Here is a 27,715-nt window from a genome sequence, read left to right on the forward strand (position 1 = left end):
GATCTAAACAGACATTTCTCCAAAGAAGACACACAGATGGCTAACAAACACATGAAAAGATGCTCAACAGCACTCATTATCAGAGAAATGCAAATCAAAACCTCAATGAGGTACCATTACACGCCAGTCAGGATGGCTGCTATCCAAAAGTCTACAAGCAATAAATGCTGGAGAGGGTGTGGAGAAAAGGGAACCCTCATACACTGTTGGTGGGAATGCAAACTAGTACAGCCACTATGGAGAACAGTGTGGAGATTCCTTAAAAAACTGGAAATAGAACTGCCATATGACCCAGCAATCCCACTCCTGGGCACACACACCGAGGAAACCAGATCTGAAAGAGACACGTGTACCCCAATGTTCATCGCAGCACTGTTTATAATAGCCAGGACATGGAAGCAACCTAGATGCCCATCAGCAGATGAATGGATAAGGAAGCTATGGTACATATACACCATGAAATATTACTCAGCCATTAAAAAGAATTCATTTGAATCAGTTCTAATGAGATGGATGAAACTGGAGCCCATTATACAGAGTGAAGTAAGCCAGAAAGATAAACACCAATACAGTATACTAACGCATATATATGGAATTTAAAAAGATGGTAATAATAACCCTATATCCAAAACAGAAAAAGAGACACAGATGTACACAACAGACTTTTGGACTCTGTGGGAGAAGGCGAGGGTGGGATGTTCTGAGAGAATAGCATTGAAACAAGTATACTATCAAGGGTGAAACAGATCACCTGCCCAGGTTGGATGCATGAGACAAGTGCTCAGGGCTGGTGCACTGGGAAGACCCAGAGGGATGTGATGGAGAGGGAGGAGGGAGGGGGGATCGGGATGGGGAACACATGTAAATCCATGGCTGATTCATGTCAATGTACGGCAAAAACCACTACAATATTGTAAAGTAATTAGCATCCAACTAATAAAAACAAATGGAAAAAAAATAAAAAATAAAATAAAAATGCTAGCAATGAGATTCTAACCATAACAATATTTTAAGACAAAATTTTTTGTCTTAAAAGCAAATCACTAGGGAGGGCTTCCCTAGTATCTCAGTGGCAAAGAATCTGCCTGCCTATGCAGGAGACATAGGTTTGATCCCTGATCCAGGAAGATCCCACCTGCTGTGGAGCAACTGAGACCATGCACCAGAACTATTGAGCCTGTGCCCTAGAGCCCGTGAGCCACAACTACTGAGCCTGTGAGCTGCAACTCCTGACGCCCGCGTGCCCTAGAGCCTGTGCTCCACACCAAGAGAAACCACTGCAGTGAGAAGCCTCTACACCACAACTAGAATAGCTTCCTCCTGCCACTAGAGAAAAAGCCCTCGCAGCAATGAAAATCCAGCACAGCCAAAAATAAATAATGTTTTTCTTTTTTTAAAAAAGCAACTCACAGAAACAAAGCAGTGGGATATTTAGGTGCTCATGGGCTTGGCTCCAAATATGCTTCAGACTCTCCCACATTAAAGAGACCTTCTCTTCACACTCTCCTCTCATCCTCATCACCAAACTCCTTTCTTTAACTCACTGCAATGCAGTTTAACAACTAATACATGAACTAAAGTTATCCTCAACATCTTAATTATGGACTCTAACTCACTGCAATCCAGTTTAACAACTAATACATGAACTAAGGTTATCCCCAACATCTTAATTATGGACTCTGGTGACTTCTTTTCATTTCTTTCCTGCTTGACTTCCCTATGACATTCAGAACTATCAATAATCTTCTATTCCCTAAAACTAGGAAACTCCCTCTGCCCTCCCCCTCTCTTCCTAGTACCCTGTGCAGACTTTTATCAAAGCACTCCTAACATTTCATTGTGATTATCTGTCAACCTACCTCTATTGCCCAATTAGATCACAAACTTCTCAGGAGCAGCAAACAATGGTATTCACTCTTGGATCTATAGCACCCAACACAATACCTGTTGCTTAGTAAGTTTTCACAGAATGTTCATTGAATTAAAGTAAAGCAAATGACACAGGTCAATGGAACAGAGAGCCCAGGAAAAAAGGCCATGCATGCGCAGTCAATTGATTTACAACAAAGGAACCAAGAACATACAATGGCAACAGGACAGTCTCTTTGAGAAATGGTATTGAGAAAACAGGTAGCCACATGCAAAAAGAATGAAACTGGACCACAATCTTACACCATAACAAACATTAACTCAACATGGACTAAAGACTTGAACGTAAGGCCTTTAGGCCTGTATGGTTTTAACCACAAAATTCCCAGAAGAAAACACAGGCAATGAGCTCCTTGACACCAGTCTTGGTGATGACTTTTTAAATCTGACATCCACCAAAAGCAAAGGCAACAAAAGTAAAAATAACCAAGTGGGACTAAATCAAACTAAAAAGCTTCTGCCCAGCAAAGGAAATCATCAACAAAATGAACAGGCAACCTACTGAATATCCTAATATCCAAAATGCTTTTTAAAAATCTCATACAACTCAATAGAAAAAAAAAAATTGCGAACAATCCAATTTAAAAATTTTTAAATTAAATTTAAAAATCTTCACCTGAAAAGACAGGTTTCCATATAGATGGCTAACAGGTATATGAAAAGATGCTCAACATCATTAATCATCAGGGAAATGCAAATTGAAACCACAATAAGATATCACCTGACACCTGTGAGAATAGCTATTGTCAGAAAAACAAGAGGGCTTCCCTGGTGGCTAAGGGGTAAAGAATCCACCTTCCAATAAAAGGAGATAAGGGTTCAATCCCTGATCCAGGAGGATCCCACATGCCGCAAAGCAACTACGCCCATGCACCACAACTACTGAGCTGGGAGTCACAACTACTGAGCCCAGGAGTCACAACTACTGAACCCGGGAGTCACTACTACTGAGCCCAGAGTCACAACTACTGAGCCCGGAAGTCACGACTACTGAGCCCGGGAGTCACAACTACTGAACCCACGTGCCCTAGAGCCTGTGCTCCAAAACAAGAGAAGCTGCTGCAATGAGCAGCCTGAGTATTGCAACTAGAGAGTAGTCCCCACTTGCTGCGACTAGAGAAAAGACTGCACAGCAGTGAAGATCCAGCACAATAAACAAACAAAAATTTAAAAATAAACAAGAAGTAACAAATGCCTGCAAAGATGTGGACAAAAGGGTACTCCTGTACACTGTTAGTAGAAATGGAGTTTCCTTAAAAAACTGAAAATAGACCTACTCTATGATCCAGCAATTTCACTTCTGGGTCTTTATCTGAAGAAAATAAAAACACTAACCTGCAAAGATATCTGCACAGCCATGTTCACTGCAGCATTATTTACAATAGCCAAGATACGGAAACAACCTAAATGTCCACCAATAGATGAATGGATAAAGAAATCACACACAAACACACACAATGGAACATTATTCAACCATAAAAAGAACAAAACCAACAACATAAATGGACCACAAGGGAATTATGCTAAGTGTAACAAATCAGAAACACAAACACCATATGATATCTTTTCTTTTAAATGTGAAATCTGAAAAAAAAATCCAAAACAAAACTGAAGTTCATAGATACAGAGAACAGATTGATGGTTATAAGAGACAAGAGGTGATGGGGAGTAGAAAAAATGGATGATTATTTTTTTAGCTTAAATAAATTGGATTCAAAAACTTTTAAATAACCATATCTATGAACTGGTTACAAACTCATTCACTTGTGTTATCTTCATAAACAGTAACAGCTGCTAGAACCAACAAGATCAGTGAAATGTTTTAAATCAATGGAAAAATTTCTCCTGTCCTTTGTGCATCTCTGTAAGTCCAGAACCCCTCACTTCTTTTCTTCTTCCATTTCCTCATCCCTTTCTTTTTCCTTTTTATTTAAATCTAAGGGAAAAAATTCCCATTTTATCTTATGTAAAATTCTTTAAGCAGTAAAGTCTTAGTAATATAAAATGTTCAAAATGGTACACATTTACTTTTATGAATTTTATTTCTATTTTATGATAATTTACATATTTTCTTTTTATTTTGTATTGGAGTATAGCTAATTAACAATGCTGTGATAGTTCCAGGTTCAACCATACAAATACATGTATTCACTCTCCTCCAAACTCCTCTTCCCTCCAGGCTGCCGCATAGTACTGAGCAGAGTTCCCTGAGCTATACAGTAGGTCCTTGTTGGTTATCCATTTTAAATACAGCAGTGTGGACATGTCTATCTCAAACTCCCTAACTACCATTACCCTGCAACTGGTAACGGTGAGTGAGTTTGTTCTCTAGGTCTATGAGTCTCTTTCTGCTTTATAAGTAAGGTCATTTGTATCATTTCTTTTTAGATTCTGCATATAAGGAATGTCATATGATACTTCTACTCTGACTTACTTCACTCAGTATGACAATCTCTAGGTTCATCCCCATTGCTGTAAATGACATTTAATTTACATACTATTACATTTAAATAATCTAGGAATAGTCCAGGTGAATCTTCATTTCAGAATGGAACCCAAAGACTGAAGAGTGACCCCAGCTCTTCTCTGTCACCAAAGATCATCTGGTCCCCCCTAAACTCATGGGACAGCCCATATCTAGCTACCAGATTCTCAAACCTCGGGAATAAGATTTTAAAACCCAATATTCCACAGAGTGAAGAAAATTATCTTTCTTTCCTGAGTAAGAAAAAATATTTTTACATTTTTTATAACTGAAAGGTCCCTGCTGAAATAGAAGTTTATTTTCTTTTGTTTGGTTCTCAGCCAAGTCAGAGAATACAAGGTAGAACTTCACAAAGGGCTTCAAAAAACAGCACTGTCGATTCCCACTGGATCCTAGACCTAAAGGTTTAATTATAATAACAAGACTTTAAAGATCAGGCTTGCCAGAGATAAATCTACCTACCTACAGACACCTTATCTTTGACAAAGGAGGCAAGGATATACAATGGAAAAAAGACAACCTCTTTAACAAGTGGTGCTGGGAAAACTGGTCAACCACTTGTAAAAGAATGAAACTAGAACACTTTCTAACACCATACACAAAAATAAACTCAAAATGGATTAAAGATCTAAATGTAAGACCAGAAACTATAAAACTCCTAAAGGAGAACATAGGCAAAACACTCTCCTACATAAATCACGGCAAGATCCTCTATGACCCACCTCCCAGAATATTGGAAATAAAAGCAAAAATAAACAAATGGGACCTAATGAAACTTAAAAGCTTCTGCACAACAAAGGAAACTATAAGTAAGGTGAAAAGACAGCCCTCAGATTGGGAGAAAATAATAGCAAATGAAGAAACAGACAAAGGATTAATCTCAAAAATATACAAGCAACTCCTGAAGCTCAATTCCAGAAAAATAAATGAACCAATCAAAAAATGGGACAAAGATCTAAACAGACATTTCTCCAAAGAAGACACACAGATGGCTAACAAACACATGAAAAGATGCTCAACAGCACTCATTATCAGAGAAATGCAAATCAAAACCTCAATGAGGTACCATTACACGCCAGTCAGGATGGCTGCTATCCAAAAGTCTACAAGCAATAAATGCTGGAGAGGGTGTGGAGAAAAGGGAACCCTCATACACTGTTGGTGGGAATGCAAACTAGTACAGCCACTATGGAGAACAGTGTGGAGATTCCTTAAAAAACTGGAAATAGAACTGCCATATGACCCAGCAATCCCACTTCTGGGCATACACACTGAGGAAACCAGATCTGAAAGAGACACGTGCACCCCAATGTTCATTGCAGCACTGTTTATAATAGCCAGGACATGGAAGCAACCTAGATGCCCATCAGCAGAAGAATGGATAAGGAAGCTGTGGTACATATACACCATGGAATATTACTCAGCCATTAAAAAGAATTCATTTGAATCAGTTCTAATGAGATGGATGAAACTGGAGCCCATTATACAGAGTGAAGTAAGCCAGAAAGATAAATACCAATACAGTATACTAACGCATATATATGGAATTTAAAAAGATGGTAATAATAACCCTATATGCAAAACAGAAAAAGAGACACAGATGTACACAACAGACTTTTGGACTCTGTGGGAGAAAGAGAGGGTGGGATGTTCTGAGAGAATAGCATTGAAACAAGTATACTATCAAGGGTGAAACAGATCACCTGCCCAGGTTGGATGCATGAGACAAGTGCTCAGGGCTGGTGCACTGGGAAGACCCAGAGGGATGGGATGGAGAGGGAGGCGGGAGGGGGGATCGGGATGGGGAACACATGTAAATCCATGGCTGATTCATGTCAATGTATGGCAAAAACCACTACAATATTGTAAAGTAATTAGCCTCCAACTAATAAAAATAAATGGAAAAACTAAATAAATAAGTTACAAAAAATGTAAAAAAAAATAAATAGAGATCAGGCTTGAATATTAATAAGATCATTTTGTCACACCTATTTCTTTAGTTCTACCTTGTAATGGATATGAGAAGAAATTACTGCTACACCAAAAAGTAGATAAAATTAAAAATAATAATAAATAAATAATTAAAGCAAAGCAAACAAATGGAAGAAAGTCCTGGGCTGACTTACTGCCCGTGGGGGCAACAAAGCCCTCCCCAGAACTGGACTCTATGTTTCTCTTCTACATTCCAACAGTTTCTCAATATGAAACTGATGCCCTCTTTCTTATTTAACATAAAAACTTCACAACTCTCTTGAAAGTCACTAATATGCAAAAGAGAATAGTTTTGAGCTAGAGTCTAGTTTCTGTACATCCTCACCAGCTAAAATGACTTTGTTCAGATTGGCTTTCATTATATCTATTTTAACACAACAAGAATATTTTAAATATGTATGTATGCAAAATATTAAAATATTGCATGCACTTTCTTACTCCTCCCCTATAGATCATGATATGCTCTTATGGGAATCCTTTGGGCTTCCTCTAGTTTTGCTCTGGCCAGACTCCCTTCCACAGGCAGCCCTTTGAACCTGGTTCTGTGACGGGGCTTTCCCACAGATAACCAGACTTCCACGATGATGAACTCCTGCCCTTGATATTTACAAGTGAGCCCTTCCTCCTTCATACATCCTCCTCCACTTCCCTGGTCACTGCTGCTCTCCTCCACTTTGGGCTCTGACTGCAGACCAGAACACCCAGGCTGACTGCTGGAAGATTTGTCCACTGACCTTGCCACACTCTTGGGTCTAGTCTGCCTTCCTACCTTCTACCATTAACCGTCCAAGCCTTGTCTATCCTGGTAGGCAAGTTTCACACCAGAGCTCGGCTCCTTATGGCCCCACCCTGGATTCCCATTCCAAAGACATGACCCATGCTAATAACCCTGAACATCTAACAGGTTGAGAGAACATAGGCCTGTGTCTGGAGCAAGCATGTGGCATTCCTCAGCCAGGAAAACCCAAGATGAGGCTTGGCATGGCTTGGTTTGCAGCCAGTTTCATCCCTCAGAAGGCAGAGGATTCCACAGAGGAATTGCTACTTTAGACTTAACTCTAACAAGGCTGAGGTGATTGACTGCTAGAAAATCTTAGGTATATTGTGTTAAACGAGAAGTGGGCACCATATGCAGCAACATGGATGGACCTAGATTATCTTATTAAATGAAGTAAGTCAGGCAAAGGCAAATATATCACTCATATGTGGAATCTAAAACAATAGTAGAAATTAACTTATTTTCAAAACAGAAACAGATTCATAGACATAGAAAACAAACCTATGGTTACCAGAGGGAAGGTAGGGGAGGGGATAAATTAGGAATATGGGATTAAGATACACATTACTATGCACAAAAAAGGTGAACAACAAGGTCCTATGATAAAAGCATAGTAATAACCTATAATGGAAAATAATTGGAAAAGTGTATATATAACTGAATCACTTTGCTGGACACCTGAAACTAACCAAATAGTATAAATCAACTATACATCAATATAAATAAACAAGTAAATAATAAGACTAAGGAGAACATGGTCATTTCATCAAATATTTCAAGGTTTTATGCAAGAGACTAGTCCCATGCAGGCAGTGCCATAAAAGAAACCAGCAGATGCACTTGTTACGACAGAATGAGCAGTTTTGCAGAGGTGCCCAGGCAAGGACTGTGTTTCTTAAGCGGACAGCACTGTGTGGAACATTACCACTCCTGTTTAATGGAAGGAGAACACTGGTGAACTTGAAAGTAAAATAAGGGACAAGTGCTTTGAAAACCTTAAAATGTTACTCCATAAGCATGAGACCTTGGTTACTATTTGCCAGAACTAGCATTTCAGTAGCAAAACTTGCAAAGGTCAGAGATAAAATTTATCTTTGACCTGGATGCTTGCCTGAACTTTGTGGTATTCAAGGACTCTACTGTCTTGTTTGTCAGGAAGACAATTAATTATGTTGATAGGTTTATTAGGTTTCCATTCTAAAGCTAGAAAGCCCCCTGGCAACTTTTGCAGAGTTTTTTGCTGTTGTTGTTCATTTCCTCTTATTTTGTTTTTGAGTCAATGAAACCATTCCTGTGGTTTAAAATTCAAAGAGTAAAGAAAAATGAAAACTCTCCTTTTGCTAATGTCTTTTCTCTACCCATTCAGTTCCACTCCTGAGAGCCAACTCATGGGAACCAGTATCTCTCTTGCTGCTTGGACACATCTTGTTCTTCACATAATTTTCTCTATGTGAGAATCTGGGTTGTAAGGGTTTCCTGACTCTAGCCATGTGACATCCCATAGGATGGTCACTGAGACACAGGACTGAGCAGAGGCCAATCCCAAGAAGTTTAGGAACAAGTCTTCCTCAAAACTGAAAACATTTGTCAATGCCTAATTTTACTATTCTGCACTCCACTGGCCAGGCAGTTAAATGCCTTGCCAAAGAGTCGGCAAAGAATGCGAGATAACATCCTGTGTGGGTGGATATGGCTATCTCTCCTCTGACCAACTTTCCTGACACAGTCACACAATTGCATCTTTGTTCCTACCCAGAGAGCTGGACGGTTGGTGCTAGGAGAGAATTATTGCTGCAATCACCAGGGTTCAGTTAGAGTAGAGAGTAACTCACACTTGTTTCCATATTGGCCTGTACACATGCTCTTCGTTTGTGTATGCATTTGTTATTTATCCAATTGAAATGATTAGTTACTCAAAGGCAGGGTCGTAGTACTCAAACCTTTTGTATCCTCAGAGCCCCAAATACTAGGATCTCAACTCCTACTTTTTTTTCATTTTGCTTAGCAATTGAGAAACGAACTTTTCTTCCTTCTTAGTATCTCTAAAATGTGAGTAGTTCCCATGGGGATATGGTGGGAACATGAGATATTGTTCTCATCCTCATGAAGTGACACATTTTCTAGAGAGACAAGAATTATACTTATGAAACAGCGGCAGTGCTTACTAAGGTGCTAAATTGAGGTGGGTTTGAGGGGGACATGGCTGAAACAGGATTGACCATCTGGGTTTTCTCTAGAGATTAAGTTTATCTATTTCTAGACATTCTAGTTTAACCTTGAGTCTTAAGACTGTAGTTCATAGACTGACTAACAGAAACAAGTCTGTGCTTCCTCCTCTTCTGGGAAATTTTCTGTATTCTTTCGGGTATGGTCGTCCTCATCCTCAGACTTTCCCAACCTAGGAACTACACCCACGCAGGATACTCCAACAGGGCTTCCTTAGAGGAGACAAAGCCATTCTGACAAACCCTGTTTCATATCTACTCTTTGGAGTTACATGATTCTTAGACATTTTTAGGAAGATGGGCAGCTTCAGTGTTAATATTGCAGGGCTCAGGAGCCAACAGGCCCCTGACTGGCCTCACATTAACTTTGACAGTCAGGGGCCAGGGAAAAGACGAGTGACCCTGAGGAGGGTAGAAGACAGTAAAGGCCTGTGGGATTTCCCAAGGTTAAACTAGGGACTGGAGACGACAATGGCTTTGGGTTACATACTTGATTTTTTTCACAGATTCTCCTAAATATAGCATTTCTCTCCAATCCTGGCAGTAAGGCAACAACTACGCTGATTGATTGGTTTTTAAGTTCCCTGTTGGGGTGAAAGAAGATAAAAGAGTAGGAGTAAGTCTGACTCATGTTTGTGGATTTTTATTATAACAAGAGTCATTTATTTTTAAAACAGAAAAATCAGGCTTTAGCCTTGAAACAAACAAATCTAGCCAAGATTATCCATGTTAAAAAATTAATCCGAACAGTACATGACTTTGAATCAGGAATAACATTATGACTAGATTTTTACTGTGAAGAAATTATCCTGGTCGATTTATGAGAGGTTTGTAGATGAAGCTTAGAAACATGCAGTAGATAAAACAATAACTGACAAGTCCAAATTATTACCTCCAAGGATTCAATTAGGTAAGGAAGAGATTGCACCAAGGAAGATGGTAGACTCAACCATTTAACCCCCATGGTACAAAGAGAAGCATGTTTAAGATAATTTCTTATAAACATTATCACCAGTAGAAAAAATCAGGCAATATCCATACAGATCTATTTGTGAGTTTAAATTGAAATCGCTGCATTGGGTAGGTTGTGTGGAGAAGTGGTCAAGGGTTAGACTTCCCGATCTAGGACAACCTGCCCTCAGGACCATTACAGGATATAGCTGCAGGAGTAAAATGTGAAGGAAGCTCACCAGCTGCCTAAATGTTCAGCAAAGCTGCTGATGGGACACCACGAGTAGGCTCAGGCCACCTTGGGTCAAGGCTTGGACCTCAGATTCTGGGAAATGATTTCATAGTAACCAAAACAAATAAGCTAACAAGCATTCATATAGAAAAATGAGAGTTCAAAGGGAACTGGAGTTCTTGTGCCAACTGGTCAACCTATCCTCTTCTCACCAGGACACTATTTGAGAAACCAAGTTAAGGTTGTTAAACAGATGATGTGAGGAAAGAGCGGTCAAAGATGTTCAAACAGAGGTAAAAGATGTTCAAAAAGTTAATATCTCCAAACTTTGCAAACCTGCTGTTGTTGTCTCTCTAATCTCTCCCAAGGGACCAGATTTCTCAGGTAGATGAGTGAAAGGGTCTTAGCATTCCTTTTCCTGGAAGACTGAAGTTGCAAGGGTACATACACCCTGCACCTTACTAGTTCTCAAAGCATGGTCTAGGGACCCTTGGAGTCTCTGAAATCCTTTTTTGGGATTTCTGTGAGGTCAAAATTATTTTCATAATGACACTGAGATGTTATTTGCCTTTCTTTTCTTGTCTCCCAGTGGTACAGTGGAGTTTTCCAGGGGCTGCATGACATGTAACAATATTATTACTCTGACAGAAACTGGAAGGTGTACTTGTGTACTGTTGTGTTTTAAAATTTCTCCATCTTAACTTATAACACAATAACTGTCAATGAATATAACCCACTCAACATTTAGGAGTGCAAAATGTTCCTAAGATCAAAAATGTTAAGAACCACAATATAGACTATCATTGTCAGTCACCATGCTAGAATGCTAACAAATACCATCATGTTATTCTTTTCAATGAGATTTGGGGAACACCCAAGTATTCTAGGTGAAGACTTCTTAAGGAGATTTAGGATGTATTCTATCTGTCTAAGTAGATAATATTCAGATTACCTCAAAAGCTCTAAATAACTGTGCTGCAGGCACGCACCCTCCTCTAACATATGGGTATGCATGCCCCAGATCCTTTTACTGGATATGTTAATTTGCAAAGAAAAAAGATAAGAAAACATTTTCATCCGTCCTTTGACAACTATCTGAAATGGGATCATAATTCATGCATACAGCCTTCATTTGAAAGGAAGTGCATTCTACTTTTGGAATTCTTGAACTCTAAATGAACTGAAACCAAGAATCCATAGCCTACCAGGAATATAGGGTAATCAAGCAAGCTTTTCCGGCTTGGGGGTTTGTGTGAGTGTCTCTGTGCATGCACGCATGTGCAAGAAATGAGGTCAGTTTGGTCACCAGGCCATCTGTTAAGAGACTTCTGAATTACATTCTTCAAACACAGCACAGAGGTTCATTCCCAAAGGTTGGCCCAGTGCCCATTTGGACAGGATCTTGGGACTCCATAAGGCCACTGCCTCCTAAGCAATGGAAGGGATCATTTTTTACATGAGCCTTCCTGAAGCTGGGCATGGAGAATATGTGCCCACAAATATAATATTACAAGCCTAGAATTTTCCTTTGTCTCACACACAGGGACTGTGACAGAGCTGGATATACATCCTCAAACCAAAGTAACCAAACTACAGAATAGAAGCATTTGATTTGAATTTGACTGAACACAGATGAGATGAACATCCGTTACATTCCAGACACTAATGGAGGTTACATGAGGAAGGCAAGACAAATACTTTTTCTGTCCTCAAGAGTAAAAGTGAAAAAAGTGAAAGTGTTAGTCATTCACCTATGTCCAACTCTTTGTGATCCCATGGACTGAGCCTATGAGGCTCCTCTGTCCATGGAATTTCTCCAGGCAAGAATACTGGAGTGGGTAGCCATTCCTTTCTCCAAGGGATCTTCCCGACCCAGGGATCGAACACTGGTCTCCCACATCGCAGGCACATTCTTTACCACCTGAGCCACCAGGGAAGCCCTGGGTAGCCATGAGCCTAACGTGACATGAACACACAATCTTCACCTACCATTTACCAGTTACTGCAATCCAGTAACCTCTGTCATCTATCAGAGTTAACTGACTGAGATAAGGACAGAAGGGTGACCACCATTTCTCTCTTTTATTCTTATCATGCTGACCTCCTGGAACCATCTCTGGCCCTCTGTCCTGAAAGAAGAAATGATTTTCACAGAAAATTCATGTCTTAGACACAGAAAACTATTGTCTATTATAGAGACTCTTTAGCAAAATAAAATGAATGACACTCAAATGTTCCATTTTAATCATCACAGGTTTATAATCATGTCTATTAAACTATTTTATCTTTAGGAGAAATGAGAAGATAATGGTAAGAACTAGAATTTTAACAATGGTTAGGAAGGCAAAATTGAGTCACCTTTTTCATACTAAGAGGAAGTGATGTGAAGGCACTAGTGTCAGAAACTCACTTGGTGAGGTGGCTTTCTCTCTCAGCATCTGGAAGGTGATGAGTTCCCACCATTCACTGACTCACTGCTTTGCCCACTGGTTCTTTTCTGGGCAAGGAAGAGAGCTGTGTCTCTTTCAGGGTTTTGTAGGCATCTGACAGCAGTCCGTGGAAGACAGCTGTCCTGGGGCCCAGAATGGGCAGTCTGTAGTGAACGTTCTCTGGAGAACAGAGCAAGAAGGAAGGAGAAGGGCTCCTTAGATTCTATTTTTAAAATACACTCAAAATAACCAGTGTCACCAAGGATTTCTCAACCTTATAAAATAGATTCAAGATTCACATGAAAATCCTCTCTAACAAAACCATCTTACCCCACCACACTTAAGCTTTTACATATCTTGGTGAAAGAGGTCAGAAAAGAGTGTTTAGAAACGAAACTCAAATATTCAGAGAGACTGCCAATTAAATTATAAATGAAGAGAAAGTGCAACTGGAGTTGTAACATGAGTTAAAGGGAAAAGAGGATACAATCCTCAGAAGACTTTTCAGGGACACATGTGTGGTTCTGCTCTTCAAACAAACAAACGTGATCTTACGAAAGCCTACAGTAGGGGAAATGCACTTGTATTTCAAAAGGAACCTTCATTTTATGAAATAATTTATTTTAGGGCTCCTTAAAATGCTTACCATCCTGACCTCTTTTTTGGTTATCAGTTTATTTACAGATAGTTGGTTTCTTCAAAATTTTTGTGAACGCTCATTGTGAAGGAGAGTACATCAGTGCCTAAAATAGTATATTCTCACTGGAAGTCACTGAATGACTAAGGGAACTGGTGTCCTGCAGTCCCTGGAAAAGCTCCTTGGTCCAGGTGAATGACAGCTAAGAGATGTCAGAAGATCACAAACCAGTTCAGTGTCATGACTGTAATGAAGAGGAAGCCGAGGTATAGGGTCATGATAAACTAAGAATCAGAAGCCAGATCTCCTTAATCCTAACCCTTCGTGTCACATCTTAGCCCTGGTGGAGTGGTAGACCAGCCCAGGTGGTAGACTTAAGTCAGGTGGTTAGCAGCTGCACCAGTGTTTATGGACAAGAGCTTGTGAGTCTTATGGAACTCTGGACTCAAGGCCAAAGTCAAGATGAAGAAATCCCATCACTTAATAGAGATAGGCTCTTTCCATTTACTTAGTTCTCACTAGTAATTATTGAGGACCTATGAAATTTAGCTGAATCCAGAAAAATACTAGGGATTACTGTCATGATTAACAAAATGAGTTGGGCAGTCATTGGCAGTGATGTTTTCTGGGATGACTCAGCCATTTGGTATTTGCGGCATGTCCACAGGCTATCCAACACAGGGACACGTCTAAGCTGTATAAACCAGTGGGGCTGGGGCAGCGTCAGCAGCTTTTCTGGGCCGATCAAAAGTGAAGCCTGCTGGTACTGAGTGTCTGGCTCTCAGGGGTGGGAGTGGGCAAAATGCTTCTCTGGTTTTAAAGGTGGAAACATAGAGACCCAGAGAGTTTCAACAAGATAGCTAAACCTGTCTAGCAAGCAGGATCTAAACCCAGGTCTCTCTGCTCCTAGGCACCTTTTTTTTAACCTCAGAAAGCATACACAAGAGCAAAGCTCAGCTCAGAAGGGTTGCAACTGCAATCAACTATCAATCTACCAAGTCTCAGCTCTAAAAGCACTCTCTGAGGTCCTACCTCCAAGACTGTGGTTCTTGGATGAATACAATGGGCAAGAGCCATATCTATTGAGAACTTAATGTGATCTACATTCAGTGAGTCTAGCTCTTATATTGGTAGTTGAAAATATATCCCCAGGGTTAATAAATTCATGAGAAGTATCTTATCACATTGTGCTGTAAAATCAGAAAATAAATATTTTTGCTTAGGGAAGGGCATGTAAGTATATGTGAGTGTGTGCGCACATGTAGGTTTCATCCTTTGTGAGGCAGACCTGAAAAAAATCCAGGCTTAAGGGAAATTCAAAATGAATGTGCGGCTGGTAAGACAGAACCCTGAAACCAGCCTCGCATGCATTCATTCGCCCAGCACTCACGAGGTTTCAAGAGAATGAGGTGGTTGCAGGCAGATTGGGGGAACTTTCATGAAGGATGTGCTTAACTCTTGGCTCTTCAGTCCACTTTGGCTAAATGACAGGCAGGAGAGAGGCCAATATTTCTGTATACGTAAGAAGGGATTGGAGATCCACTAGAGTGGAAATCTCCTAACCTCAGCTGTCCCCTTAGTCTCCGGTCCTCCCTTTTGACACTCCTTCAAGATACCCCTTCTGTCCTCAAATTTCCTTTCTGATGTCTTCTCAGTTCAATTCTGGCTCTAACTCCCCTGCAACCTCCCAGGACAGAGCTTAGACTTTCCCATCAGTATGAAGTAAAGAAAGTGATCTTGATTTTCCTTACTGTGTGTATCAAAAGAAAAACTGAAAGTGGCTTCAGGTAATCTGGGAGCAGATGAAAATACGGACATAAAGTGACAGCCTCTGCTGCATCAAACCCTTAAATTACATCACTCCAAAGAATGACCCACCCCCCTTCATCAGCCCTGTATTGGTTTCTCTGAAAGATAAGACTTATGTCAATGCTGAAGCCAGAGATAGAGTTGCTATCCTTTTGTTCTATTACCAGTGAGTGAATGTAAGAATAGCACTGGGCAGCTGCCAGGAGAAGACAGGTGTTCCAAGGAGCCTGTGGGAGGGAGGGCTCGGGGTTGGTAAGGCCATTCCAGAGGTGTGGGGACATACAGCCTTTCTCCCCTTAATTGGGCTGTTAGGACTGCCTGAGAAGGGAATTATCTATAGACATTCTTCAGCAAGTGGATTAGGGGGCTCTTTAAATGGGGCAGAGCCACGTGGCATGGAGACAGGACCTGGGAAGGAACACACCAGGGACAAGGCCAAGTGAGGGCTGAAGAGGGGATGGGGAGGGCTGGAGGGAAGGGAGGGCTGTGACCCACTGAAGCAGGTCAACAAGCAGCACGTGAAAGAGAAGGGATGGAGAATGGGAATTCATTTAAAAAATTCAGTAATTATCTTAGGCAGTAAACTTTCCATTCTGTTACCATGAGGGTGGTATGTTTCCCCCTGCAAGTACCCCCAAAAGAAGGCAAACCTGTTAGGATGTCATCACGAGAACGTTTGGGTACAGTCTGGGCTTTTGGCAGATGGAGACTCATCATTCTGATAGGAAGAAGCAAGAATACACATTAGTGATTTGGCTAGGGCTTGGCAGAAAGGAATGTGTCTTTATAAATTTTAAAATACAGATGGGCTCTCAAACCCAGCACCTGCTAACTTGGTGTTCAGACCACCTGGCTACAGTGTGAGATGACTGGTCAAAGACCACTACTTCAGAAGCTCTTTTTACTTAAGGCTATTTTCATGGATTTTGATAAAAGCTGCATTTTAAAAAGTATTTTATTTCACTGTCAGAACATGTACAGTCTGAAAACAGAAGGGATTAAGGAAAGAATCCTCCAGTTCTTAAGAATAAACATAACAACACTTCCAATCTACCTTTCAAGTGCAAAATTGAGCATATTTTATTACAATCTTCCAATCTTGGAGAAAATGTCTTGACCACTGCCTATTTTTTCCTGGAAGCTAAGATTGGAAGTGACTCTCAACCAAAAGGTGCTCAATTGCTCAGTCGTGTCCAACTCTTTGCAACCCCATGGATGGTAGACACCAGGCTCCTCTGTCCATGGAATTTTCCATGCAGAATACTGGAGTGGGTTCCCATTTCCTTCTGCAGGGGATCTTCCTGACCCATGGATCGAACCCACATCTCTGGCATCTCCTGCACTGGCAGGCAGATTCTTTACCCACTGACCCATCAGGGAAGCCCCAAACCATTTCTACATTATTTTAAGTTGTTATACTTTTAAAGATTGACCAATCTGTAAACTTGGATGGGCAAACTACACCTCTACATTCATTTCCTGGTATCTATTTCAACAAAGATTTTTCAAGATTATTTTAACTTTGCTACTAAAAATACGGCCAATCCAGCCAGTTAATTTTATTAAATCGCCATTGAAGGATTCACTGGGACTAAGAAAAAGAAAAATACCTTTAATTGCCCATTTTTGGCAAACAAGAAGGTGGTGTTTGTAAGACAATAGTTTAAGAACTATCTACACTATAATACAACAAATATATATCTATCTGCTTATACTTATTTCCCCTGTCTTTTCCTTTCTCCCTTCTCTCTTTCCTTCATTCCTTCCAATCAACAAACATCATTTAATTCCCACAATGACTATAATTGAAGTCTCTTAAAAGTATTTCAATAAAGGCAATTCCATCAGCCTATATGTGTAGTGATACTTAGAGACTGTGAGGAGAGAAATTATAAGCTAAAAACAGAACCAGGATCTTACTTTATAGTCACACAAGCTCAATCTCAAACAGAGTAGGGTGTTTTCCTTCATTTTACTAAAAACTAAAAATGACCAATCTAATACTACTGGGATTGACGTGATTTTAGAATTGGTTTAGCCTTCACTCTAAGCTTTAAAGGAAGAAGACCTTGTTTTTTTTTTTAAAATTAAATGACTCAGGATTTGAGACTTTCTTTAAAGTACCAAATATACAAGATAAATAAATTGGGTCAAAACTTTTCAAAAATCTCTTTCATAGAAGAATGAACTTTAGCTCAGAAATTCCTGAGTTTTTCAATTTTCCATTTAAAATCTGTAAAGAATATTTATGAGAGTTACATTTATTGTGATCTAAGAGCACTTATTAAGTATAGAGTTGGTGCAATGTCAGTGCTGGAGCCTGTCACATTCAAATGCCCATTTCCTCCACCACCATGTCTACTTGGGCCAGTACATGGTTTTGATGCATCTGAATCCACATCTTAGTTTGTACAAATGGCCCTGAACTCATACAGAGAAATATAACATCTACTACTGTCCATCCTAGGTTACAAAAGGGCCTGTTTATTTTCCCACATCATTGCTCTCTGTAGAGGAAACAAGTTAATGATTGTCATTAGATCACATATAACTTCTTGGATATGTAAGGGTCACTGTAGGCTTACATTTCAACCATCTACTGCAAGGCAAGTCCACTTATCTTGGTGCCTTATCCAGGGTGACTCCATGTTTTGAGTTTTTTTGTTTTTTTTTTTAATGAAAACTGAATTCTTCTTCCCTGTCTGGTAGTAATATGCAGGAAAAAATCCCGAAATCCAAATAATCAAACTTTGACTGGACTTTATTTCTGATATATTTGATCTTGGTAAGAAAGCAGCAAATGACAACAAAAGGAACGGATAACAGTAATTTTAGTCACTGCAACATATCAGAGGCTGTCCCAGTCCCAAGAGAAATGATGTATAATCTTTCATATCTTATGAATTAGATATGTCATCTACATGGAAAATTTGTGTTTAGTTCTAAGTTATTAAACAAATCTATTCTATGCCTTGTACAGGTCCTATGAAGGTAGAAAGGAAGATTACAGTTGGTACAGTAGTTTTAATAGTTGTTTAGGGAATAAGGTAAAAACAACTATTTTTTGGTTTAACTGTGTATTAATAGTTTAACCAGAAAATGAAACCACTCAAGAAACTCATTGCTTATGCATTCCTAAACATTTTACTTATTATATTTCTCAACCCACTATCCTATGTCCCCAAAAGAATATAACCAGATATAAATCTGTGTCCTGATTTAAATCTTTAACTTACCTATGATTCATAATATTTGCAAAGGATAGTTTCAGATCATCTGGGATTATCAGAGTTTTTGGTTGCACCTATGGAAGAAAGTCTCATGTAGAACAATGCCCAAAACTGCCCTCTAAGTTATAGATATAACATACCATCTTAGCAAACTCAAGTTGCATTTAATATGAGTCATTCATATATCATTTTCTCCTTTCTCTTATTGAATTTATTCCTATTTTCATTTTTTGCTGCTATTATAAGTGGAATAGTTCTCTTTATTTCATTTTTGGATTGTTCATTGCTAATACCTAGAAATAAAATTAGTTTTTGTACACAGATCTTGTGTCCTATAACTTTGCTGTACTCATTTATTAGCTCTAGTAAATGTTTTGTGGATCCCTTAGGGTTTTCTATATATAAAATCACATCATTTGAAATATGGTTTTATGTTTTCATAATTTTAATTTCTTTTATTCTAATTTCAGTTTCTTTCTCTTGCCTTAATTTTCCTGACTAGAATGAACACTCAATGGTGAACAGAAAAGGCAAGAGTACATATCCAGGTCTGCCCCTGATCTCAGGGGAAAATACCCAGTCCTTCCTCACTAAGTCTGATGTTAGCTGTGGGTTTTGGTAGACACCCTACATCAAGTTGAGGAAGTGCCTTGCCTTTTTTGGCCCTTCCCCATGGCATGCAGGATCTCAGTTCCTGACCAGGGATTGGACCCACGTCTCCTACGAGTCTTTTTATACCTTCCCAGCATCTCCACTCTACCCCATGAGTGGAGGGGTCTCAGTGACAAAGCAGTCCCCACCCCCGTCCCCGCCGAGAAGGAAGTGGAGCTGTTACTATACACAGTGAGCTAAGAGTATTTCGCACTTGTTTTCTAACCTCTTTTCATTTCCCCTAGGCTCTGCAAACCCCGGTTCTGACAGCAATAGGGAAGGGCCCTTGGGCACTTTTGCATCTGAGGCCCTTCCTTTGCGCATTCCGATAAAACCATGCTGTGTGCTTCCACTCAGGGCTGGTCTGGGCAAAAATGAAGGTCAGAAAAGAGGTCTTGAGAGAGAGAACAGCTGCTGAGGTCCCCAGGGAGCCAACTGGCCAAGGCCCGCTTAGGCCTGGGGTCAGGGCCTTCTAAACGTAGACACAAGTGATTCCACAAATAAGACCAGGAGAAATTCCAATCCCAATTTCCCAGCCCCCAGCCAATACTGATATTGAACACTGTGATCCTAATTATGCAGAATGTGAATGGAGGTTGTAACATCCAGGTACATCTTTGTTGGTAGTTTCAGTGACACTTCCAAATCCCATACAACAAACTCACAAAACCCAGAGAAACACTTGCTTGGTGGAAGCATTTTCACTGTGAACTCATCAAAGGGGCCTCTCTCATGCCTCTTGTTTCTCTTCTACTCCTTGCCCCTTTCCTGTTTCTGCACAACTAGCCTTACCATCCTCCCTGAGTCAAAGGAGGATCAGAATTGAAGAGATGCTTCCCAAACCTAACCATTCAACTAAATTAACCTTCAATCCAAGCCTGATGCTTTCTCTGAAGGCCCCTAACCCTGATTCCTACACTGACCCAAGTCTTAATTCCAACACGTACAGCCTCCCTCCTGAAACACACCTCTTTCTTTAGCAACTCAGATATCAGAGCTTTGTTCTTGAGGTGCCCACATCCCCCTGATAGCCTTTCCTTTCCTAAAACTCCCCCCACCCACCATTCCCCACCACCAGTAACAAACAACCACCTGTAGCCAGGAAGTACCAGAGATTCTCTCCCCAGCTCCACCACCACTGAGGCCGTGACTGAATGTATGACAAAGCCCAGGATGAAGCTGCTTGTTTCATGGCTGTGATGCTGGAGTGTTGTGTTGGAGACATGTCAAGGCAGAAAAGAGGCTCCATAACCTCCGGCACCTCTGTGGGGTAGTCACCTGAGTCCAAGCAAAGCAGCTCAACTCCTCTCTTCCCCTCTGGTTCAAGCCTGTGGTCTGCTGCGAATGGGGAGGTTTCCCAGGTCAGGTGATGCTGCTCCCAGGATGGCAGCTGCCCATCTGTGGCCCTTCCCGCCAGGCTCCGTCCTGGTCCCTCTGCTGGGCTTTGGTGCGGAAGGTGTAATGCTGTGCCCTGGGGATACCCATGCCCACACCTGCCATCCCCTCACCTACCATCTTCACATCTCGACACATGGGGCATAGCTGCTTGTTTCTGATCAGTGTGGGGTCGTTCTGGTTCTGGTTCCACCCGGCCTGCAGGGAGAGACAGAGACAGACAGAGGTGAGGAACCGGGGTGGCAAAGAAGTGGGGAAGGGGTGGGGGGTGGGAGGAGTAACAGTTACTTCTGCCACAAAAGAGAGGTGAACACTCTGGTCCCAGCTGTGCCCAGGATGGATGTTAGACTCAGACAGGGTTTAGACTGAAGGGGGTGAGCCACAGACTAAACAGTGGCCTCGGGCACGGGCATACAGCGGCACAGGCGTAAGACAGCTGGCAGGGGTTGGGGTGGGGCAGGGTGGGCCTGGGGGCTGAAATCCAGTGAGGTCTCTCTTTTCAGTGTGAGGGGCTTTTCTCTCTCATAGGTGACACTTTCTATATTTCATACACAAGTCCCACCATCTTGACTAGTTGAGGACCTCTGATGGCCTGAGAAGACTTCTCTGCTGCAAATCTGCTTTCTCTAGTCCCTCTGAAATCCTATCCTCTCTTGTCAGGCCTTCACTCTGGGGCGATCAGCTTTCAAGCGTACACTGCCTGCTACCACGTGGCCCTTCTGCACCACCCGAGAGCCGCGATCAAGACCTGGGCAGAACCGGAGCCGGTGTGTGGGTCCTGAGCCCCGTCCCTCCCCAGAGGAGAGAGGCAAAGAAACCACCAGCAGAGAGAGAGTTGGGGCCACCCGTCTGCTCACTGTAAACACTGCTTTCTTTAGGACTCCACTTCTGCCGAAAGGGGAAAGGGTGGGCTTCGGCGCATTTCCACCTGAAATGCAGGCTTCTCATTTGCATAGCCGGTGAAAGCTTGGTTAGGGAACAGATGGCAACTTGAGGTTAGCATCCCGTGTGGGGATTCTCTCTTACCCTTTCCTGTTCACACTGACACCAGAGTCCTGAGATAGAGTCTTAGGAAGCGTAGATACAGGGGAGAGGAGGGGCACAGAGACAAGCAGACAGTTACTGCCAACTGAAGGCTTTTCTTTCATTTGATTGACCTGGTGATCTGTCACCGCAGGTGACACTTTCCTGCTGTCCAGACAGGTGTGCAGAACAGGAAGATGGGGATATACCTGTGTGGCAGGGGTGTGCCTGCGGCGTGCTCCTAAGGTGACCTTTACCGGACTGCTCCATGAGATATGCTTGGGTGAGGCATTACGAGGAGTCTGAGGACTGTAAAGTATGCACCATGTTGGATTCTTCTGACAAATATTTAAAATACATTTCATGTTCATAGTCCATTTTCAAAGAGTCAGTATTCCCACACTGTGGGTTGGCATGTGAAAGCATGACTGGAAATGACTTAATCCATTCATTCAGCCACAAACCTTCATTGTGACGCCACCGCGTGGAGGGCGCTGAGATGGGGTCACAAAGATGAATAAGAGGTTTCTGGCCTAAAGGAAGACCAGGAAAGAATACAGACTCATGTATTTGTCCATTCATTAATGCTGGAGTGGGTTGCCATTCCCTCCTCCAGGGGATCTTCCCGACCCAGGGATTGAACCCGGGTCTTCTGTATTACAGGCAGATTCTTTACCACCTGAGCCACCAGGGAACCTCAGGTACTGAGGATGTGGAGGTAAAGAAGAAACCATTTCTGACCACAACCTGCTCAGCACCCAGTGTTTGGGTACCAAGACATGTGCCAGTGTTGAAGGCAGAAAGACGCTGAGGCCACGGGAGCAAAAAGGAGGCCTGAGCTCCCCTGGTGGGGGTGGGGCGTCACGAGAAAGCTCTGAGGCGGGTTGAAAGAACAGGCAGGTGGGTGCTGGAGGTGGTGAGCAAGGAGAGCGGGCGGTGCTCCAACCTAGGAACTCTGCGCAGTGACTTGGAAGAAAGACCTGGCAAATCCACTTCAGGTAAGTGAGGACAGCCTGGAATGGCCAGTTGTGTGTGGGAGGAGGGAGGGGTGAGAAGAGGCTGGAAAGGACCCCCCGCAAACCCTCACCCCAACCCCGGGCTGACTCCTCTGCTCTTCTGTGCCCATTCAAGCTTCTACCTTCTCTTCCCAGATATCCTGGGCATGGGACCTCCTGGGGCCCAGGCTTCTCCCCCTGTCCGTCATGTCTTTTGAGTTCTGAGACTAAGACACCTCTCTGAAACTGCGATTCAAGGCTGGATGTGCTAGGCATCACTGAAGAAGCAAGGGTACTTCTGGGCCTTCAGCAAAGAGACTGTGTCCCCTTGAAGGACTCAGCAGGGGCTTCTGAAAGTGGCATCTGTGCTTGGTCTGAAAGGATGAGGAAGATGTGGATGGGCGGAGGTGGGGTGGGAGGGTCCTTAGCAGGTTTGTTTTCAGTAGAGTTAGAAGCAGGTGCTTTTGTTTCCTGCAGTTGATTCTGCCCCTCTTGCAGACTTCTGGTGTCTGCAAAAGAAAACACTAGAGCCCTCAGGGATTGGAGTCACAGGACTCATTTGAACCAAGCAACAAGCATACCAGGTGCCCGACAGGAGCTTGCTAATTTAACATCTGGACCTGTGACCCGAGTCCCACACTGTGAGGACTGTCATCCTTGGGAATTTGAGGGAAAAACATGTCATATATATTGTTTGATCTGGCTTTGGCAACTCCTTATCCTGTACAATCTAGCTTAGACCTTTCTTTCTCAGAAAGTCTTTCTCCTGACTCCCTTACCTGGGTGTCTGCCTCTCAGATTGCATCAGGCATTTAGTATAACTCTTGTTGCAATTTGTGCTGTTATTCTGTTTTCTTTTTAGCATGTTTGTTTCCTCCTAAGAGCAAGAATGTATCTCACACATCTTTGGATATATAAGAGGCTGATTTCCAATCTTCTCACCATAGAGAACTCTCTTTATTATTTCCTTCTCATTGACTCCCAAGTTTTGGCAGCTTGTGATCACTAGGGCAACTATCCTGCATCTCCTAAGTCCTTCTCCTGTTTCATGTTGATCAAACACATACGGTGACAAATACAAGTTTCAAAGGGAAGTATTGATAATCACCACTGACCCAAAGTAGTACCGGAATCTAGAACCTACTGTGTCGCACACAGTGGGCATTCAACACATGTTGGTTGAATGAATGAGTCAGTGTAAGCATTTTAAACTATCAGGTATATAGACATGACTAGCATACACGTATGCCCATAAATTTCTAGAACACAAGACAAATGTGTGCAAAGATCATTATTGTAATAGCACTTTCTTCAGGGGGAACATTACAGGACATTTGTGTGCAACCAATTCATGGACACAAGGTTCTTAGAAAAGCCAAGGCTGGAAGGCAAATTGCTCGGTTCCAGACCTGGCGCTGAGAGGCTTGACTGGGCGATCCCTGAAACGCTCTGGGCCTCCCAGTCCCCTGCTGCCGCTGCCGGTCTCTATGGCCAAAAGGCCAGAGGCCAACTCTCATCCTGCCCACGCTTTCTAGGGACAGAAAGAACCAGTTTTTGATGTGTGGCTTCAGTCACTCTGCCAGGAAAGTGGCGGTATTCCCACCTGAGACTCACTGTCAGCCAATCCTTGCCCCCAGAAGAGCCACTGCATCCCTCCTCACCTGGAGAGGCAGGCAAGGGCCTGGAGGTGGGGGGCTGCGGGGTAGAGGGGTGTATGTGCAGTGTGGGAGGCGGCCGTGATGAGCTATCCTGCCTGGCTGGTCTATAAGACACCAACGCAGACTCTTTGGGATTCTGTGTTCTTTTGTGCAGAGTCACAGCCATCAGGGAAAGAGGCTCTGAAACGTCCATGGGGCTCTCATTTCCCGAGCAGCTGTCCTCAGGACAGCAGCCGGCAGGGTGACAGGAGAGTCCGGCCAAGGTTATGCAGAGCTCAGCCGACCCCCAGGGCCAAAGCCTGCGCCCCACATCTCACACCTGGGAACAGCCTCTTATCTGAGCTTACTGTCTGCTGAGGCCCCTGGACTCTGGCTTGTGGCCAAAGTGCTGGGCCTCCTTGAATCTTAGACGGAAAAAAAAAGAGAATTTTTTTTCTCCCTCTCCTTCCCTCTTCCTCTCTCGGTCTCTTGCTGTTTCAGACACACACCTGTCCACCTAACAAAAACTGAAAAATGTAAGCACCAGATGGCGATTTTAAAAATATCCATCACAAACATGATTCGAGGGGCACTGACAGGCCTGACTCCTATCTTCTCACCCCACACCTGTCTTCCTTTCCTCCTGCTCACTCCTGCCTTAACTGAGACACCTCATCAACCATCACCTACTTCCACCCTTTCAGTGGACACAGTGAGGAAACTGTGGCTCAGAGAGGTTAAGAGATTTGTCCAGCAGTTCATACATGTAGTTTCTGTCATCCAGAAAGTTCTTTGAGTAAAGAGTCAAAGAAAGACTACCTTTCCCAGGGGCAGAGAGCACTCTTAGTGTCCATATCAGGACATGATGATTCCTGCAGCCCTTAGAAGCCAAAAAGTAACAGTAGGAGAACTATGTTCAATATTCAAACAAAAAGCCCCCATTATAATTATACATTTCCCTGCTCTCGGACAATACCAATCATCTCAAAGAACAAAAGTGAGCATAGTTTAAGAGGTACTCTTACTGCTCACTAGGAAAAATTTCAAACATACACGAAATGATCAACAGCCGTGTAACTATTATCCGGACTTATTAAACTTGGTTTTCATTTCATTATTTAGATCATTATTTAGATCTAGATCATTATTTCAGGTTAGTTCTTTAAAGCTTGGATTTGTGGTTATACGTGTTTGATCAACACAAACAGGAGAAGGAATGAGGCGTATGTGAAGGGTCATGAATTTGCAAAAACTGAGAGTCGATGACAGAGAAATAAGAGTTCTCAGAAAATGGGAATTGCCTCCTATAGTGTTCCCAGCCACATCTCTGCTGCTGGACGGTGTTTGTCAATGAGGGTTTTTTGTCACAAGTCTGCCAAAAGCAACATGAATAATGTTCTCCCCTTCCCTCTGACTCGTTAGACTGGAACAACAAAGCCAGTCAAGGAGAGCAGACCGGGATGGGGCAGGAATGGAGGGAGTGGGCGGTACTTTACACTCCATGATGCAGCGCTGGGGGGAGACTCGGTCACAGCCCACCCAGTAAGCAGGCAAAAGGGCTCCTGCCATGGCTCCCTGATCGTCCCCATGTTCGCTCTGCTGGGCTGTGAGCTCTGAGTAAGTCACCTCCTGGCCTCAATTATCCAATTACCGTGGTCATGTTCTTCTCTCACGGAATCCGGAGGAGTCGAGTGCATGCCTGGCACAGGCAGGTGAAAGCCCGGCCTGGTGAAGAGCTGCCCCACAGGTGTTTAAACGGGCACACGGTCAGGCCTCATCTCTCGGTCTTCATTTTCTGTTTTTCTTCTCTGTGAGCTCCGTCTCTCCTCCCTTGATTCCTTTTTGGCGTCTGTTGTCCCCGGACCCTTCTGTGTGTCTGGCTTCTGCTCTCTTGCTCTTTGTCTCCCTCCCCCTGTCTTTCTGTCCCTGAGCCTCTGCTTCTTTGTCTCTCTGGTGAGGCACTCAGGCGTCCTGCTCCAGACACACACACACTTGCCCCTGGCCCGGGACTGCTCCTGGGCAGCAAAGGCCACTTGGAATGTGGATGTTCAAAGCGATGCCTTCTGACCCATGATGATGAGGAGGAAGGGAGCCAGGTGGCAGGACCTTTGCACCTGTGCCCTGGGGACAGGATCTCAGGGCTACCACAGCCTCCTGACAGGTCCCTGGTGTGGAGGAAGGAAGGAAGAGAGAGAGAGTACATTCCACTCCCATGAGATAGAACACAGCTTCTCTCTAGAAAGGAGCAGCACACACACATGCAGGCCTCAGGCTCGCCATTGACTCTGGGTGCTGAATTCAGATCTGATATGAGGTACCCACCAGGTGCCCCAAGAGAATAGGGATCCCAGGGCCCTAAGAAGGGTGGCAGACTATGCCTCCCCCAAACCTGCCTCATTGGCCTAAGCCTTGTTTTGAGCTAAGATGCTCTGTAAAAACAGCACATGCAAGAAAAGTGCTCTAACCTCTTCCTTTTCTTCCTAAAAGGAGATAAAACCGCATATACAAGATGACCTAATACCAGAAGAAAAGTAACGTTCTTATCTTCAAGGACAAGAAGTGAAGCCAAGAGAATTCTGTACCGACCTTTTCAAAATAGTTGTTCTCCTTCAGCCTCCTCACAGTTTAGTTACTCTTGCACAACTGCCTATTTTGACACCTACTATAAAAAACATTCAGATTTTGCTACTTTGGGCCTTCATTTTCTCATGAAGGCTCCTGTTTCACATAAAACTTATAGTAAATAATTTTTTCTCCCGTAAATCTGTCCCTTTAAATCTCTAGTTCAGCCCCAAACCCTAAGACGGCAAAGGTAAAATTTTGCCTCCCCTACACCTGTTTGGCCTACACACCCGCGCACGCACGTGCACACGCTCGCTGGTGGAGGGTCAGTCTCTGACAAGGTGGAGGTGAGGGTGTGGGTGAAGTACCTGAGTCTCCTGTCGCAGCAGGAGCGATGGACTTGTGACCTCCCAGGTCTGCTCAGAAACCAGCCTCCCGGCTCAGCCTGCAAGGTAGGCCGCGGGAGCTGTTACTCTTGGCTTCCATCTAGTGGTCACGTAAGAGTATTGCAGCCGTGAAATCCTAAACCTGGCCTCTCACTCCTGATGCTTTCCTCCCCCTCCTTAGAGCCTTAGCGCCTAGGATGGCACGGTGCGCGGAGACCCAGGGCAAACCCGCGAAGAGGAGGCGCTCGGTGGCAGCGGAGAGCCTGTCTCAGGAAGAACTGCAGAGACTGAGTGACTGGAAGACTTCTTGCTGGCACTGCAGCAACCAAGGGGTCAACGCCGTCTCGGCTCAGGCCCCTCCGTGCCTTT

The 27,715-nt window shown here is 42.9% G+C and overlaps 1 protein-coding gene across 6 annotated transcripts in view; it reads right to left on the minus strand.

Moving 5' to 3' along the window:
- C13H1orf105 (chromosome 13 C1orf105 homolog) overlaps window positions 1-27,715 on the minus strand; it is a 69,437-nt gene that overhangs the window by 35,609 nt on the left and 6,113 nt on the right. Inside the window, exons 1-7 of one of the 6 annotated variants that reach the window (XR_006272498.1) lie at window positions 27,329-27,690; window positions 26,050-26,563; window positions 20,861-20,941; window positions 18,704-18,771; window positions 16,118-16,185; window positions 13,003-13,201; window positions 12,582-12,721 (exon numbers count right to left, since the gene is read on the minus strand). Coding sequence is in view for 1 of the 6 variants with exons in the window: in XM_043484568.1 (XP_043340503.1) it covers window positions 13,056-13,201; window positions 16,118-16,185; window positions 18,704-18,771; window positions 20,861-20,941 (363 nt within the window). In the remaining 5 variants the exon portion in view is untranslated. Of the gene's footprint in view, window positions 1-12,581; window positions 12,722-12,828; window positions 13,202-16,117; window positions 16,186-18,703; window positions 18,772-20,860; window positions 20,942-26,049; window positions 26,564-27,328; window positions 27,703-27,715 lie in introns of those variants that run through there. The other 5 variants (XR_006272499.1, XR_006272500.1, XM_043484568.1 and 2 more) reach the window with 5 other exon arrangements.

Source organism: Cervus canadensis, chromosome 13, assembly GCF_019320065.1.
Source record: "Cervus canadensis isolate Bull #8, Minnesota chromosome 13, ASM1932006v1, whole genome shotgun sequence".
In the NCBI taxonomy this organism is placed as follows: domain Eukaryota; kingdom Metazoa; phylum Chordata; class Mammalia; order Artiodactyla; family Cervidae; genus Cervus; species Cervus canadensis.